At 41.0% G+C, this 18990-nt stretch overlaps 1 protein-coding gene and 1 long non-coding RNA gene across 4 annotated transcripts in view; both read left to right on the top strand.

The window, feature by feature from the left end:
* Positions 1-18990, top strand: part of LOC128573628 (uncharacterized) — a 100731-nt gene that overhangs the window by 36729 nt on the left and 45012 nt on the right. The gene's annotated exons all lie outside the window — the stretch shown is intronic.
* TRPC4AP (transient receptor potential cation channel subfamily C member 4 associated protein) overlaps positions 1-18990 on the top strand; it is a 76259-nt gene that overhangs the window by 31707 nt on the left and 25562 nt on the right. For all 3 annotated transcript variants that reach the window (XM_053573925.1, XM_053573924.1, XM_053573926.1), the window contains exons 6-8: positions 4107-4235; positions 8522-8729; positions 14852-15037. In XM_053573925.1, coding sequence (XP_053429900.1) covers positions 4107-4235; positions 8522-8729; positions 14852-15037 — 523 coding nt within the window. The remainder of the gene's footprint in view (positions 1-4106; positions 4236-8521; positions 8730-14851; positions 15038-18990) is intronic.

The raw sequence follows: 18990 nt of genomic DNA, 5'->3' as shown, positions 1-18990 counted from the left end.
TGGCTCAGTGAGTAGGGCGCCAGCCCCATATGCCGAGGGTGGCGGGTTCAAACCCAGCCCGGCCAAACTGCAACAAAAAAATAGCCGGGCGTTGTGGCGGGTGCCTGTAGTCCCAGCTACTCGGGAGGCTGAGGCAAGAGAATCGCTTAAGCCCAGGAGTTGGAGGTTGCTGTGAGCTGTGTGAGGCCACGGCACTCTACCGAGGGCCATAAAGTGAGACTCTGTCTCTACAAAAAAAAAAAAAAAGAATATTATTCCAGGGCGGGGCTGTGACTCAGTCGGTAAGGCGCCGGCCCCATATACCGAGGGTGGTGGGTTCAAACCCGGCCCCGGCTGAACTGCAACCAAAAAATAGCCGAGCGTTGTGGCAGGCGCCTGTAGTCCCAGCTACTCGGGAGGCTGAGGCAAGAGAATCGCTTAAGCCCAGGAGTTGGAGGTTGCTGTGAGCTGTGTGATGCCATAGCACTCTACCGAGGGCCATAAAGTGAGACTCTCTCTACAAAAAAAAAAAAAAAAAAAGAATATTATTCCAACATGGAATCAATATAATTTTCTTTTTGAATAGATTCTTGCCCTGTTGCCCAGGCTAGAGGTCAGTAACATCATCATAGCTCAAATTTTCAGACTAAAATGATCCTCCTGCCTTAGTCTCCTGAGTAGCTGAGACTGCATATGGGCATATGCCACCATACCAAGATAATTTTTCTATTTTTTGTAGAATTGGGGTCTTACTCTTGTTCGGGCTACAATGTAATTTTTTTTTTTTTTTTTTAAACAGTCTCACTTTGTGTCCCTCAGTAAGGTGCTGTGGCATCATAGCTCACAGTAGCAACCTCCAACTCTTGGGCTCAAGCAATTCTCTTGCCTCAGCCTCCCAAGTAGCTGGGACTATAGGTACCCAACACAACGCCCAGCTATTTTTAGAGACGAGGTCTCCCTCTGGCTCAAACTGGTCTCAAACCTATGAGCTCAGGCAACCCACCTGCCTCGGCCTCCCAGAATGCTAGGATTATAGGCATGAGCCACCGCGCTCAACCTCGTCAATGTAATTATTGATTTTTTTTTTTTTTTTTTAAAGATACTCTCACTCTGTAGCCCTGAGTAGAGTGCTGTGATATCAGCATAGCTCACAGCAACTTCAGTCTCTTGGGCTTAGGCTATCCTCTTACCTCAGCTTCCTTCTCCAGTAGCTGGGACTACAGGTGCCCGCCATGATACCTAGCTAGTTTTTCTGTTTTTAGTGGCTATAGAATCTTGCTCTATAGGCTGGTCTTGAACTACTGAGCTCAAGGGATCCAGCCACCCCTTGGCTTCTCAGGGAGCTAGGATTATAGGTATGAGCCACCATGCCTGGCCATTAATGATTATTTAGCATTCTTTTTTTGTACTAAGCTTTCAGAATCCACTGGGGGAGGGGGGGTTGTTTTGTTTTGTTTGTTTGTTTGATTTTTAACATCCAGAGCACCCAGGCTAGTTTGTACTAGCCATGTTTCAAGTGCTCAGTGGCCATGTATAGCTAATGGCATAGACAGATCTATAAGATAAAAAACTAATTTTTTAGGAAATACACAATTCCTCTTACAACTAAAGCCAGTAGGAGATTGTCCTTATGAAGAAAAGCCAGAGTGTGATGTAATGACTCCCGTCTGTGGCAACTTCCATGCAGTCTTTAGTTTTATGAGGCTGTTTTAAAATCTTGATACCTAATCTTAACCAGTGACATTTCAGTAAAACACAGTTCAGTTTTTTAAAAAATGTGGAGAACAGGGCGGCGCCTGTGGCTCAGAGGAGTAGGCTCCACCCTCATATGCCGGAGGTGGCGGGTTCAAACCCAGCCCCGGCCAAAAACTACAAAAAAAAAAAAAAAAAAAAGTGGAGAACAGGCTAAATGCAGCGACTCACTTTTGTAATCATAGCACTCTGGGAGGTTGGGTGGGCCATGGTGCTTGCACCTGCAGTCCCAGCTGCTCAGAAGGCTGAAGCAGGAGGTTGCTTAGGGTTAGGCTGATGCTGTAACACTCAGCTCAAAGTGGAATCACCCACATTAGTTACTACCTTCTGTTCCAAATGACTTTGGTTTGTTTTCTAAATGGACACATTTGGGGTTTAGACTTTACAGGCCATGTGAGGCCACTGGCTTTTTTTTTTTTTTTTTTTTTTTTTTTTGAGACAGCCTTAAGCTATTGCCCTAGGTAGAGTGCCTTGACATCACAGCTCACAGCAACCTCCAACTCCTGGGCTTAAGCAATTCTCTTGCCTTAGCCTCCCGAGTAGCTGGGATTACAGCTACTACACAACGCCTGGCTATTTTTTGGTTATAGAGGTCATTGTTGTTTGGCAGGCCCAGGCTGGATTCGAACCCACCAGCTCTGGTGTATGTGGCTGGCACTTTAGCCCCTTGAGCTACAGGCGCCACCCTGCCTCCAGCTTTTCCGTCATGCTCAGCTCCAAAGTGGTCTCCCAATTATGTAGCCCAGGTGTTAGGAGGTTTTTTGTTCTATGGTTGGGGAGTTTACAGATGTTTCCTACAGTTAACTCATGAAATCACAGTTTAGTTGGCTCATGCCACTTTTCTTTTTTTTTTTTTCCCTAATTAGAAGCATTCAGAATGTCAACAAAACAGCTGCAACTTTTTTTTGCAATTACAGAGTGGTATTCAGTTAACAGAACAATTATTTCGTAAAAGCTGCATCAGAGACAACTGAAGATGAAAAATCTACCATCCCCATATATAACTAATTGGTGCTATGCACCAACAAGAAACTGCTTTAAATTTCCATGCCAATTTATAGCCCCCATACTGTGCCAGGCAAGGTTAGTGGCTGTTGAAAATACTACCAGGACAGGGCTATCTAAAGACACATTCGGTAGTGTGTTAACTATCCAAAAAAAGACACTGTACAGTTTAAAAACAAATCTTACACAACCTTACATTTCAATTTTTTTCTTTTTTTTTTTTTTTTTTTTTTTTTTGTAGAGACAGAGTCTCACTTTATGGCCCTCGGTAGAGTGCCGTGGCCTCACACAGCTCACAGCAACCTCCAACTCCTGGGCTTAAGCCATTCTCTTGCCTCAGCCTCCCGAGTAGCTGGGACTACAGGCGCCTGCCACAACGCCCGGCTATTTTTTGGTTGCGGTTTGGCCGGGGCCGGGTTTGAACCCGCCACCCTCGGTATATGGGGCCGGCGCCTTACCGACTGAGCCACAGGCGCCGCCCTTCAATTTTTTTCTTTAAAAGGAGTGAGTTGTGTACAGGTTAAATGCTTTATAGACAAGAAAAAAAAACTGCTAGAACCAACGTAGTTATCATCATCATCATCTTCCTCCTCTTTTTTTCTTGCTTTTTTTCAGCCTTGATGACTCCCTTTTTCACTGCATTAGGCTTTCCTTTAGCTCAGTATGCAGCAATATCCTTTTCGTATTTTTCCTTCAGCTTTGCAGCCGTCTTTTCATCAGGCTGCTTGTCATCCGCAGCAGTGTTATTCCACATCTCTTCCAGCTTCTTTGCAACATCATCAATGGATAGGCCAGGATATTTTTTGATTTTGGGGCGATACTCAGAACAGAACAAGAAAAAGATTGAAGGAGAACAAGAGGCCGAAGGAGGCCTCTTGGGTACACTGGGATCCTTGAACTTCTTTTTGTTTCCCCTTTAGGAGGGATACAGGTTTTCATTTCTACTTCATAACGGGCCTTGTCCACCTTTGCCGTATCTTCAAATTTTCCTTTCTCTTTAGCAGACATGGTCTTCCACCTCTCTGAGCACTTCTTAGAAAACTCTGAGAAGTTGACTGAAGCATCTGGGTGCTGCTTCTTGTGCTCCTCCCCACAAGTTTGCACTAAGAATGCATATGATGACATTTTGCCTCTCGGCTTCTTAGGATCTCCTTTGCCCATGTTTAGTTATTTTTCCTCAGCGAGGCACAGAGTCACCCAGTGCCCATCCGGCTCTCACTCGCCCCGGCTCTGTCTCTATGGAGCTCAATGTGTACTGCAATGGCTGTGAGAGCGGGAGCTAGACGCCTTCATACCACTTGAGACGTGAAATTGCTCTTCATATTTTATTTTGTGATTTAACCTATTCCACCATTTCTACTTTGTCACAGACGGAAGGAGTTACAAAGCGTTTAGCAGAAAAGAATGACTTTGTGATCTTCCTGTTTACTCTGATGACAAGTAAGAAGACATTCTTACAAACAGCAACCCTCATTGAAGATATTTTGGGTGTTAAAAAGGTGAGCCGTGACCTATGGTAGAAGGCTGACAAGATTGGGGAGCGACGTCTTAGATGGTGAATTCTCAAACCTGAATAATGTGTCTTCTGAAAGATTTTCTTCAGATTCCTAGTGTTAAATTATTTTTGTGTGACTTCGATATGTTCAAATATAAAACAAGATTATATTCTTTATTTTTTATTTATTTATTTATTTTTTTTTGCCGAGGTTGGGTTTGAACCCGCCACCTCCGGCATATGGGGCCGGCGCCCTACCCCTTTGAGCCACAGGCACCGCCCTTCATTTTTTATTTGTACTTTTTATAAAAAAATTAATTTGTAGAGATTAGGGTCTCACTGTGTTACCCAGCCTGGTCTTAAACTCTAGATCCTCCTATCTCAGCTTCCCAAAGCTGGGATTAAAGGTGTGAGCCACTTCCCCTAGCCAAAAATTACATTATTGAGCCTTCACTTGTTAAGAGCCTTCACTTATTATAAAGTCTGTCTCTATTTTTATCATTAGTCTTCACCAATTAAAGTTGGTAATAGGCATGAACATGGTGGGAGACACAAACGTGAACACTGAAGTCTTCTTGCCACTTAGTCATAAGGTAGACATTGAAATGACCCATAGGTTTTTTAAAAAACCTATGATCAATATGAAATGAAAAAGCTATGTTAAAAATCTCTCATTAAGGGCTCACAGATCCCCCAAAGTATATCCATAGTCCTCTGTGAGAGACTCACTATGTTAGATTTTTGGCATGTTAGGACCTGGAGCTTATTTCCTAGTCCTCACATATTCTAAGCCTTCATGTTGGCTGCTGGGCTGCTGGCTGGCAGATTTCTTCTTCCTGTTACTGAGCTGCCTCCCAGAGGTTCCTGTTGCTATTGGAGGGCAGAGGGTGTCCACATACACTGCGGTGGCCCTGGCCTTCATTCTGTCTTTCTGCTACACCCTCCCCAGTCCTTGCTTGTCATCGCCCAGGCAAAAGGAGCACAAGTGGTCTGTTGTCTGTAGGAACACAGTAGAGATGTGTGCGGGCCCCAGACAGACCCTTTGTGCCCTTTGATAAAAAGGCTTTGTTTTTTTTTTTTTTTTTTTCTTTTTTTTGGGGGGGGTTTTTTGTTTGTTTGAGTAATTGTGGGTTTCAGCCAGCGTATGAGAGGGGCCCTCCAAGGTGGACACTCCAGGCTCCTTGGTAGTCTAGAGTCTGCTCTAGAAAGCATCAGAGTCTAGATTGTTTTGCACAACTTTTTCCACCTGCCCCTCATTCCCTCTTACTCCTTTTTATTCCTTTCTATGTTGCCAAAAATGGTGTTGGGTTCTACCAGATATCATGGGTATCATGGTGCAGTTTGAAGGGGGATACACGATAAACAAGTGGAAACCCAGGCCTGGCATGGTAGCTCACACCTGTAATCCTAGCACTTTGCGAGACCAAGGCAGGAGGATTGCTTGACAAGATCAGGAGTTTGAAGTGGAAACCCAAACCACAAACAGAGAAGATACCTGCAACTCATGCAGCTAACAAAGGAATGGTATTCAGAATTCATCAAGAATTCTTACAAAGTCAGCATGAAAAAGACAAGCCCAGTAGAAAAATGGGCAGACATTTCATACAAGAGAAAGAAATGTTCCATAAATGTAAGATGCTTAACTTTATTGATAATGTAATGTAAATCAGCACCACAGTGAGGGAGAGAGAGCAAATGGGTAGCAAGAATGTGTATCAGTGGAAATACTTTTATACTGTTGATAATTTTTTATATCAGCAGGATATACTACATATTTATACTTTTTTTGATTTGTAGTATACCTGTGCCACAGCATCTAGGGAAGCTCTGCCCTGAGGGCTAAGGCATCAGTAATTTGGCATGGGTCACTTACAACCTGCACCTGGACACACTTGTGGGGAGCTCAGTCTTAGAATAAGGTTTCTTAAAAACAAACTGTAAACCAGTTAAAACCCCAAGGATTGTGAAGTCAATGCAGTAGGTCTACCAGCTAACTAGAAGAGCACAATGCATTGTGTTGCTTTGTATTTATACATGTATTTATACCTTCTACGTGTTTTTACTGGGTTATTTTTGATCATTATTAGAACAGTTTGGAAGCCACTGTCCCAGCAAAACTTTTGCTCATGTGCATCATAAGATACATAAGAACGTTTATAGCATCATTGTTTCAGACCATTAATCCATGTCTCTGATCCGTCAACAGAAGAGATGAATGTACTCTCTTCACAAAGCAGAATATTATAAAGTAAAAAAGGATGGACTGTTGCTATAGGCCACCATATAAATGAGTAATAATTGAGTGATAGAAGCCAGTTGCATAAAACTAGGTAGTATGTCATTTTTACAAAGCTCAAAAATACAAGCAAGTCGTTCATATAACAAAACTGTTTTATTGGCAAGGCAATATTAAAGAACTCACAATAGTGGTTTTGGAGGCAGATACGATAGGAAAGGCATATACAGCTGTTCATTTTGTTATGCTCTATAACATGTTGTTAAATGTTAAAATCACAAAGGGGGCCTGGTTTGGGACCCATACACTGAGTTAAGACAGGGCTAGAGGAACTGATGAGCTAAAAGTCAGTGTCCAGTGTTAACAGCTAACATTTGTTGTGTTCTAGTAAAAGGAAAGGCAACTTTGAAGCAGTTGCTCCCAAATGCCCCCTCCACAGCAAACTCCTGTCCTCTTCCACTACCAAAAATCGAGGGGAGTGGAAATATTGAGGATTCTAGGAATCATTCACTTGTTCACTGCACATGCACTGATACCCTTGCTAACTGGTTCTCTGCATTGAGGCTCTGTGGAAAAGGTTGACATACTCATCCCTCAAAACAGTGTCAGGTTATTTGAGAGACAAATGTAGGCACAGATAATTACAAGTTCATCTGAAAGTACAGTGAGAGAAATACTCAATCCACTGGGAATTAAATAGTTAGCAGGAGGAAGGATAGGCAAGTATTATCTGAGGAGTGCAAGAATGGATAAAAATGAGAAAAGCTCACATAGTCCATGACGTGCAGATTCTAAGGAAGAAAAAAAAGAAAATTTAACCAAAGACATTTTCTAAAATTTCATCCTCATTCATAATAAAAGGAAGATTCCTTAACTTGATATAGGGTATCAAAACTTAAATGCTAAACTTAACATTGCAATTTTGTAAATATTTTTATTAAAGTCGGGAAAAACATAAGAATTCTTTATTTTTTTTTTGAGACGGAGTCTCATTTTGTCGCCCTCAGTAGAGTACTGTGGCGTCACAGTTCACAGCAACCTCCAGCTCTTGGACTTAGGCTATTTTCTTGCCTCAGCCTCCTGAGTAGCTGAGACGATAGGCACCTGCCACAATGCCCAGCTATTTTTTTGTTGCAGTTTGGCCTGGGTCGGATTTGGACCCACTACCCTTGGTATATGTGGCTGGCACCCTACTCACTGAGCCACAGGCACTGCCCCAAAACATAAGAATTCTTGTTCTCACATACATGTACACAGAGAACACCATAGGAATGTTTGTTGCTTGTTGCAACACTGTTCAATAGTGAAAATATTTATCTAAATATATAGCAAAAGAAAAATGATTAAATTGGGGGATAAAACAGTCATTTGCACCAGAGCTACTTGTGTCAGTCTAGATAAATCTCAAAATACAGAGACAAAAGTAAATTGCAAGGTGGTGCCACAGGCTCAATGGAGTGGCGGGTTCAAACCCAGCCCTGGCCAAAAACTGCAAAAAAAAAAAAAGTAAATTGCAGTATGAGATATTCACACTGTGTGTGCAGAGTAGGACCATGCATTTTAATGGAAATATGTGTAAGTATACATACATGGGAATGATGAATACAGGGTTCGAAACCTCTGGAAGAGGAAAGGGAATGTAATTATATGAGAGATACACAGAGGCCTAGAGCTATATTTGAAATATTTTATTCTTAAAAAGAAATCTGTAGCAAGAATGATAATTTATGATTTATAAAACTTGAGTGATAGGTATTTCTTTTTTCCCTTTAAATAGGCAAAGACAAATGTAGAAATTGAAAACAGTGGTGCTCAAAGGGTAAATTTAACCCTCCGACTAATCCTATGAAGTAAATTCCATTTTGCAGATAAATAGGCAAAGACTATAAAGGTTCCATAACCTAACCTAAAGTTGCATAGCTGCAAGTTGCACAGCTGGCTTGTGAACCTAAGTGGCCCAGCTATGGAGCCCCACTTTTAGGGGAATGCAAAAGAGAGGCACATCCATTCTCTTCAGTGCATTGAGTACGGATATTGTTTTGTGTCTTCTGTAGGAAATGATCCGACTAGATGAAGTCCCCAATCTGAGTACTTTAGTATCCAATTTCGATCAGCAGCAGCTTGCTAATTTCTGCCGGATCCTGGCAGTCACTATCTCAGAGATGGATACAGGGAATGATGACAAGCACACACTCCTTGCCAAAAATGCTCAGCAGAAGAGGAGCTTGAGCTTGGGGCCTTCTGCAGCTGAAATCAACCAAGGTAAAGTCTCTAAGTTTTCAGAATTTTGAAGTTGTAGTGCTGAGATCCTTCCTAAATCATCTGGTCATAGTCTCTAGAGATTGATTCATGTAGGGGCTCCATGAGTCCACTTAGAGTATGTAAAACTTTTGTTTATCTGTTTATTATTGGGGGGACCAGTTTCTTAGCTTTCATCAGTCTTTTGAATGGTCTTAGGACCTCAAAAACTTAAGGACACTGTTTATCAGAATTACAAATGCATATGCCCTTTGATCTACTAAGCCTCCTCTGGGCCCTTTACCTTATACATAGGTAAAAGAAAGGAAAAAACTATATTAAAATTATAATACTCTATATACTGATAACAGTAGGTAAATACAAGTCATATTGAGCACTTCTTGTAATTGCAGAAGCCAAATGTGACTTGAGTATTACAAGTTAGTACAATTTTTTTTCTTTCTTAAAATGTGTTTACATTCTTTTGGCACCCTCACCCACATATGTACCTAATTATCTGCAATTTCACTTTGTGTGGTTTTAGTTACCTACAGTCAACTGCAGTCCAAAAATATTAGATGGAAAATCCACATTGAAAGATTATATTCATGTGACTTTTATTATAGTACATGGTTATAAGTGTTTTATTATCATCTGTGTGCCTAATTTATAAATTAAACTTTATCATAGTTATGTATGTATAGGAAAAAACATAGCATCCATAGAGTTCGATACTATCCATAGTTTCAGGCATCCACTTGGGGTCTTGGAACGTATTCCCCAAGGATAAGTGGGGGGACTCCTGTATAAGGTTATTCATTGCATCATTGTTTATAATACGAGAAGACTGGAAAAACCCCAAATGTTCATCAACAAGAAATTACTTAATTTACAGAATTTTTATATAATGGAAAATTGTGTAGCTTTAAAAAAAGTGAATGAAGAACAGCTCTGTATACTGATGTAGAAAAATCTCCAAGATATATTGATGATGAAAAGGAAAATGCAGAACAGTGTTGATACTGTTTGTGTTAAGGTAGAGAGGGAGAATAAAACCATATGTTTGTTTGCCCATATCCGGTATGCATAGAGAAATTGGAAGGACACACAAGAAACCAGTGTACTCCACGTATTTCTTTATGGTAGCAAAAGAAACTGTTATAATGGGTGAGCCACCTCCCCTACTAAGAAACTCTGTTCTGTCAAAGTATCCTTTGGTTGGCGCCTATGGCTCAGTGAGTAGGGTGCCGGCCCCTTATACTGAGGGTGGCAGGTTTGAACCTGCCCCTGCCAAACTGCAACAAAAAATAGCCGGCCATTGTGGCAGACACCTGTAGTCCCAGCTACTTGGGAGGCTGAGGCAAGAGAATCGCCTAAGCCCAGGAGCTGGAGGTTGCTGTGAGCTGTGACAGCACAGCACTCTACCGAGGGGAACAAAATGAGATTCTGTCTCTCAAAGATAGTAATAATAAATAATGATAAAGTATTCTTACCTGAGCAAATTTAACAGATACTGGGCAAATACCTGTTTTGTTCATAAGAGTATATGTAGCTGGGCACAGTGGCTCACGCCTATAATCCTAGCACTCTGGGAGGCCAAGGTGGGTGGATTGCTTGGGCTCAGGAGTTCATGACCAGCCTGAACAATATTGAGACCCCCATCTCTACTAAAAATAGAAAAAAATTAGCTGGGCATTGTGGTGGAGTCCCTGTCATCCCACCTACTCAGGAGGCTGAGGCAAGAGGACCTACTTGAGTCCAGGAGTTTGAGGTGGCTGTGAGCTGTGACACCATAGCACTCTACCCAGGGTGACAAATTAAGACTCTGTCTCAAAAAAAAGGCAGTAGTAGAAAACAGCCAGCCCAAGGTAGCCCTGGTGATTCTCTGTGGGACGGTACTTTGTTTCTGAAGTCCAGTTGGTTGGCCCTGTGCATTCCCAGGGTTAGCTCTGCAGAGTTGTTTTGTTTTTTATTTTTAGAGACAGTCTCATTTTATTGCCCTCGGTAGAGTGCCATGGCATTATAGCTCACAACAACCACCAACTCCTGGGTTCAGGTGATTCTCTTGCCTCAGCCTCCCAAGCGGCTGGGACTACAGGTGCCCGCCACAGTGCCTGGCTATGTTTTTGTTGCAGCTTGGCCGGGGCCAGGTTTGACCCGCCACCCTCTGTATATGGGGCTGGCGCGCTACCCACTGAGCCACAGGTACTGCCCACTCTGCAGAGTTTTTAAGTGCTACACAGCACCCTCTCTTCCTAATGAGACCTTTATTAACCCTATTAATGTCTAGTTTTAATTATGAACACTGGGTGGTCCAACTATACTTTATAGGTTATTAGGAAATATAATTTTACATGTTTTAGTCATACAGAAAGATAGAAGTTGGACCTCTCTCCAGGTTTGTTTTTCCTCTTATCCATAGACACAAGGCCTTCCTTAGTCTGTGTAGGGTTTTCTTCTCATTCTCCCTTTCTTATGACTTTTAGGGAGTTCTTATTTTAGTAAATCATAAAATATAAATTTTTTAAAACCACGTGAACTTCATTATAACTAAATTATGTTAGCTAACTATACCTCAAAGCTGACTTACATATATGCTGGCAAAAGGTAAGGTTTGTTAAGCTCTTGCTGTGTGGCAAACACTTAGCTAACTGCTTTATCTGGAAGAGTGATTTTATTTAATCCTCTAGGCAGCTGGTAAATGTTTGGTATTTGCTACCAATTTGGGCTGCATCATTGTGCTACCAGCTTCTCTGGTTCTCCTGGTGGCAGGCAAGTGCCTTACTGTGGGACCCCATTCCCTTCTCCTATGTCCTATTGGTTCTGTCTCTTTGGAGAACCCTGACTATTACAGGGAGGTAATTAAGGTTAAATGAGGTTGTAAGTGTGAGGCCCATCTACACTAAGGGTAAGTCTTCCCCTTCAGTCTTGGACGCACGTGCCATTCTCTTCTGGAAACAGCTCTCACAGACACACCCAGAAACAGTGCTTCATCAGCCTTGTAGGCATCCCTGGGTTCAGTCAGGTTGACACCTGTAATTAAGTATCACATTCCCTAAAGGCCCCGTTTCAAAATACAGTCACTTTGGGGGTTAGGGCTTCAACATAGGAATTTGAGAGGGGAGCACATTTCAGACCAGAACAATATGAAAAGCTTAAGTGTATAGATTGTTGCCAAAAAGATTCTGTTTTGTTTAGCTGTACTTGTGAGCTGTTTTTCTTGTTCAGTGAAATAATGATTTATGCTATCTTCCTGGAGCTTAGATAATAGAATATTACAGAATCTCCAAGCCTTTTGGAGATTCTTAGAACTGTCAATTATTCTTATGTCAATTCAGATGGGAACAGTCGTTCCATCTGGGGGATAAAACATCATTCAAAATTTTAGTCAGAGATGTAGGTGAAGCCATAGGGCAGATAATTATCCATTTATAGATGACACTTTGCTGAGAGGGACTGATTTATGTAATATGTTAAGCTGGAAAGCAGAGCCTAAAGTGTTAGGGGAAGCTTTACAGCAGTATGTGGGAAAAACTGATGTTTCAACAAATAAAAGGAGAGAAGATGGCTCCTTTTGCAGACATTCTCAGCAATTGTGGGTGTTTTAGTCGTCAACCAGTTTAACATTAACCAGCAAGGTGTAAGAGCTACTGGTGAAAGGGTGAGAATTGCAAAGACTCTATGATGCCGGGACACTGGCCCCTAAGGTTGTATATAAGTTGCTGAGTATAATTGGACCAGTGATTTTCCTGGGGAGAGGGTCTGTGGCTTTCATCAGCTTTTTAAGAGATGAATGACTAACAAAAGCTCAGGAATCTCTGCATTGGAAAGTCAGTGAATGCTGGGCATATCAGGTGTGAAGGAGTTTGTTCATTGTGGAAGAATGGGGAAGACTAAGTTTTTCCAGACTGTTCTGGGAAGAACAGTTAAATAAATTGGAACTATTTTTACTTGGAGAAAAGAGGCATAAGGATAAACATCCAGCTATGTGAAGATTTTCGTATAGAATCCAAGCCCTTTTATTTATTTATTTTTAGAAAATATAATACACCCTTAAGGTATTTTTGTTTGGTTTGTTTTGGTTTTTTGAAACAGTCTCAATCTGTTATCCTGGATAGAATGCTTTGGTGTCACCATGGCTCATAACAACCTCAAAACGCTCAAGTGATCCTCTTGCCTCAGCCCCCCAAGTAGCTGGAACTACAGGCACCCACCATAACACCTTTTTTTTTCTTTTTTTAAGACAGAGTCTCAAGCTATTGCCCTGGGTAGAGTGCCGTGACGTCACAGCTTACAGCAACCTCAAACTCTTGGGCATAAGCAATTCTCTTGCTTCAGCCTCCCAAGTTGCAGGGACTACAGGTGCCTGCCACAATGCCCAGCTATTTTTTTTTTTTTTTCAGTAATTGTTATTTTAGCTGGCCCAAGCCAGGTTCAGACCTGCCAGCCTTGTTGTATGTGGCTAGCACCCTACCCACTGAGCTACAGGTGCTGCCCTCCCTTTTTTAAATATATATTTTTAGTAGAGATGGGGGCCTCACTCTTGCTCAGGCTGATCTCTGAACTCCTGAGCTCAAGCAATACACCCACCTCATCCTCCCAGAGTGCTAGGATTACAGGCATGAACCTGGCCTACACCTAAGGTTTTAAAAAAATCTCAAACTTGGGTGTTGCCTATGGCTCAGTGAGTAGGGCACCAGACCCATATACTGAGGGTGGCGGGTTCCAACTTGGCCCCGGCCAAACTGTAACAACAACAACAAAAATAGCCAGGTGTTGTGGTGGATACGTGTAGTCCCCGCTATTTGGGAGGCTGAGGCAAAAGGATCTCCTAAGCCCAAGAGCTAGAGCAGGCGACCTCAAATGGCGGCCCGCAGGCCACATGAAGTGGTGTGAATTGTATTTGTTCCCGTTTTTTTTTTTACTTCAAAATAAGATATGTGCAGTGTGCATAGGAATTTGTTCATAGTTTTTTTCTTTTTAAACTATAGTCTGGCCCTCCAACCGTCTGAGGGACAGTGAATTGGTCCTCTGTTTAAAAAGTTTGAGGACGCTGAGCTAGAGATTCAGAGGTGTGACGCCACGGCACTCTACCGAGGGTGACATAGTGAGACTCTGTCTCTAAAAAAAGAAAATCTCAAACTTGAAGGCTATGTTAACCAGTTTCATGAAAATATTTCAAATTGTATATAAAACCAGCACATTGTACCCCATAATTACATTAATGTACACAGCTATGATTTAATAAAAAAAAAAAAAATCTCAGTACAAAAGGAATGGAAAGTATACAGTAGAAATTTGTCCCCTTCCCTGTGGTAACCTTTTACCAGTTTCTCATGTCCCTCTAGCTATGTTCTGTATGTGTCCAACTGTGGGGTAGGGGATGGGAGAGAACAAGGTTGATTCTTTTTTCCTATTTGTGCATATGGTATTGTAAATAGGTAAAATAAGCATTGCCTCTGTCTTTTTAGACCTTATCTTGCAAAGCATTCCATTTAGTACAGAGAATTATATGATTCCTTTTTATAACTACATAGTATTCTATGGGTATATTATCATTTACTAATTAGCCCCCTGTTGACATGGAAATTTGATTCGTTTGAAGAAAATGAGCTTAAACAGTATTATTTTATTCCCTAACAAGTAAATTTAAACAACTTTTTTGAGTCACTATGTAAAGATGCATGTTGTTATTCTTAGTATCTGTATGGTATATCATCATATGGCTGTATCGTTGTATTTAATAATCTATTGATGAACATTTAATCATCACTACTGTTTTGCTAGTACAGAAAGCTCATCAGTGAATAACTTTGTACTGATACCTTTGTATATATGACTTATTTCTTATGGTAAATGCCTAGAAATGGACCTATTGGCTCAAAGTCACACTAAAACATAAAAGTTATTCCAATTTGTATTATCACCAACAGATTTAAAGGGGGGTGCTCTTCCCTGCATTTGCTAAAAATTGAACTTATTTCTGTAACTTTATTACTATTTTACCTTGACTTGGCATTTCATTTTGAAAGATTCTTAACGGAGTAAAAATCATTCTTCTCATGCAGATTATTTGTTGAGGACTTTAAAGCTGGTATTTGCTGGTGTCTGTTTCGAAAATTTCCTCTTTTTCTCTCTCCTGGCAGCGGCCCTTCTTAGCATCCCTGGCTTTGTTGAGCGCCTTTGCAAACTGGCAACTCGAAAGGTGTCAGAATCAACGGGTACAGCCAGCTTCCTTCAGGAGTTGGAGGAGTGGTACACATGGCTGGACAATGCTTTGGTACTAGATGCCCTCATGCGAGTGGCCAATGAGGAGTCAGAACATAATCAAGGTACTAAGGGTGGGTCTCATAAGTGACTGGGAGCTTTTCCTTAAGCCCCTGGGGCTATTTTTGATCTTTCCAAGAAGGATTAATTTGAGGTTTGCTCAAAGTAGAATTTTCCTCAAGGTAATTCTAGACAATGATTATTTAGACTCTTTTTATAGTTAATTACTGAAACCTCGTTGAACTCCCTCAAAGTGGACCTGATTGCAAGGAGAAAGACTTTTTTTTTTTGAGAACCTGAGGCAGTTGTGTCTCAGGAATAGTGATCTTCTCTTTTGCTGTGCCCTGCCTTTTTCTGCCGAGCAAGTGAGTAGACCTCTAGTCTCAGCTTTAGCCTCCATGTGAAGGACTCTGGGTCCTGGGTCAGATGCCCATCCCTGAAGCATTTGACTCTGGCCAGCAGAATGGGGTCAGATTATTCAAACCCAGGAATTCTGAGCTCAAAGAAAATGGTGTCACATTGGGAGAGGCATGTTATCAGCTTTTCTTATCCATTCCAACTCCAAGGTGAAGAGGGTAAATTCTGGATGAGTATGGCAACAAGGTTAGAGGCTCCATTTCTCTATGCACGTCCATACTACACTCATAGTATGAAAGCTCTATCCCAGATATTTCAGGCCAGGAATACTATGACTCCATTGTCTTTGTCCCTGCTCACTCATATTTAGAGGTTCTACACAAGGCAAGCCCGGAAGACTAGTTTGACCATGCTTAGAGTAGTAGCTCAGAGAATTTGCCCAAGGAGAAAGACAGTTAGTTAGAACAGAGTGTGGGGAATTTCAAATTCTCCAAAGCAATGGAAATTTTGATGGTAAGCAAATAAAAGGAGACCAGTAGCTCTTCTTAATTAAGAATAAACTAAACCAGGTGGCACCTGTGGCTCAGTCGGTAGGGCGCCGGCCCCATATGCCGAGGGTGGCGGGTTCAAACCCGGCCCCGGCCAAACTGCAACCAAAAAAATAGCCGGGCGTTGTGGCGGGCGCCTGTAGTCCCAGCCACTCGGGAGGCTGATGCAAGAGAATCGCTTAAGCCCAGGAGTTGGAGGTTGCTGTGAGCTGTGTGATGCCACGGCACTCTACCGAGGGCCATAAAGTGAGACCCTGTCTCTACAAAAAAAAAAAAGAATAAACTAAACCATGGGCCTGCTGGTTCACCAGAGAATCAGGGAAAGAACTAATGAGGCCAAAGCAAAAACTAACCCTTCCTAAATTTAAATGAATCATACTTTGAAGCAATTTATGCCCCCAGAGTATTATCAAAAACAATAGAGAATTCAGACAGCAATTAGTGACGCCTAATAGTTGGGTATAAGACCAAAAGAGGCTAAAAGCTTAACAGAGAGATCATGAAAAAAGCCAGTCAAATAGAGTCCTGCTAAATGTTATGTAAGGGAGACTCTGCATGCCCAAGGTTGCGCTCTGAGGCACAGCATCAAAGGCTTCACCAGCCTCTTAGGAAAATAGACATTACTAAATAGATTAGCCAGTCAGTAAATAAATAAGCAAACAACAAACCAAAAGGAGGAAGGGGAGTTAGAATCCAGATTGCTACCAGTATATTAACCCAAAATGCCCAGTTTTTAACAAAAAATTATGAGACAAACAAAAAGTATAACCTATACACAAGAAAAAGTAGGCAATAAAAATTGCTGAAGGAAGCCCAGATATCAAATTTAACAGTGACTTTAAAGCAGCCATTATAAATATGATCGAAAGAATGAAAAGAAACTATGCTTAAAGAAATACAGGAAGATATGATAATAATGCCTCATCAAATAAAGAATAACCATAAAAACATAGAAAATATGAAAAAGAGCCAAATGGAAGTTCTGAAGTTTGAGTATCGCAATTGAAATGAAAAATTGACTAGATGGACTCAACAGTAGATTTGAACTGGCAGAAGAAAGAACCAGCAAACTTGAAGATAACATCTGTAGAGATAAGAAAGTATGTGGGAAAAATGAACAGAGCCTTAGTATAACGTGGAACATAATTAAGCACACCAAGATAGGAATAATGGGAGTACCAGAAGTAGATGAGAAAGAGAAAGGTATACAAAACATAATGCTGAAAACTTTCAAATTTAATGAAAACCATTAATGTATACATCCAAGCAGACCAAAGAATCCAAGTAGGAAAATTCAAAGAGTTCTATACTCCAAGTACATCACAATCAAAATGCTGAAAGACGAAGAGAAAATCTTGAAAGTAACAAGAGAAAAATAACTCATTGTGCACAAGGGTATACCAGTAAGATTAACAGCTGACTTCTCATGGGTAGTAACAGAGGCCAGAAGATAGTGGGGTAACATATTCAAACTGCTGAAAGAAAAAATAATCAAGAATCTTACGTCTTATAAAACTGTCTTCCAAAAATAAAGATGAGGGCTAAGTACAGTCCCTTACGTATGTAATCCTAGAATTTGGGACATTCAGCTGGGAGGATCACTTTAAGCCAGGAGTTCAAGGGTGAGGTACTGTCTTTACAAAAAGAAAAATTAGGCGTGGAGGTGCAGGCATGTAGACCCAGCTACTTGAGAGGCTGAGGCAGGAGGATCACTTGAGTTCAGGAGTTAGGTTCTTGTGACCTATGATGGTACCACTGTGCTGCAGCCTGGACAATAGAGCAAGATCCTGTCTCATAAATAACCCCCCTAAAAAAAAAAAAGGTGAAATAAAGACGTTCTTAGATAAAAACTGAGAGAACTCTTTAGCAGCAGACAAATATGTGGAAATAAAATTATTTCTTCTTATGAGAAGTACCAAAGGAAGTCCTTTTTTTTTTTTTTTTGAGACAGAGCCTCAAGCTGTCACCCTGGGTAGAATTGCTGGGGCATCACAGCTAACAGCAACCTTAACTCCTGGGCTAAAGCAATTCTCTTGCCTCAGCCTTCTAAGTAGCTGGGACTACAGGCACCTACCACAACGCCTGGCTATTTTTTGGTTATAGTTGTCGTTTGGCAGGCCTGGGCAGGATTTGAACCCACCAGCTCTGGTGTGTGTGGCTGGCACCTTAGCCGCTTGAGCTATAGGTGTTGAGCCAAAAGGAAGTTCTTTAGGTTGAAAGCAAATGACTTCAGACAGTAATTATAATCCAAATGAAAAAAGCAAAGAACACCAGTGAAGGTATCATATATAAAGACAGTATAAATGCATCTTTCTTCTCCTCCTTAAAATCATGTATATAAAACCATGTCTTTATAACTACATTTTTGAACCTATAACATACAGAAGTATATTTTTGGCAGTAACTATGCAAAGAAAATGGATGTGACCGAAGTTGTATTGGAGCAAGGAAATTACACCAGATTGTAAATGGAATCCATAAGAATCAATGAAGAGAACTGAAATGCTAGATATAAGAAACTCTATAAACATATACTTGCACTTCTTTTCTTAGTTTCTTTAACAATCATAAAATTAATAACAACAATACATGATTGGGTTTTTAACGTATGTGGATATGATAGGTATAATAGTTCTCCATAGGAGCTCTGGAGTTAAGTTACTACACATTTGAAGAAAACTATATTCATAGATGACGTGATCTTGTATATAGAAAAACCTAAAGAAACCACTAAAACACTGAACTAATTAATGAGTTCAAAGTTTTAGGATACAAGATTAGTATTCAAAAATAAGTTGTATTTCTGCACAGTAGTAATTAAAAAACCAAAAATAAAGTTATAATTTTATTTATAATAGTACCAAAAAGAATAAAATAGGAAAATTAAACTATGAAATATAAAACTTAATTATTTCTTTTTATTTTTTTGAGACAGTCACTTTGTCACCCTCGGTAGAGTGGTAGAGTGCTGTGGCGTCACAGCTTACAGCAACCTCTAACTCTTGGGCTTAAACGATTTTCTTGCTTCAGCCTCCCAAGTAGCTGGGACTCCAGATGCCCACCACAATGCCCGGCTGTTTTTAGAGACGAGGTCTTGCTCTGGCTTAGGCAAA

This window comes from Nycticebus coucang, chromosome 21 (assembly GCF_027406575.1).
Source record: "Nycticebus coucang isolate mNycCou1 chromosome 21, mNycCou1.pri, whole genome shotgun sequence".
NCBI classification, from domain to species: Eukaryota; Metazoa; Chordata; class Mammalia; order Primates; family Lorisidae; genus Nycticebus; species Nycticebus coucang.
The sequence above is the reverse complement of the archived record's forward strand: the minus strand, read 5'-3'. Positions and strand labels throughout refer to the sequence as shown.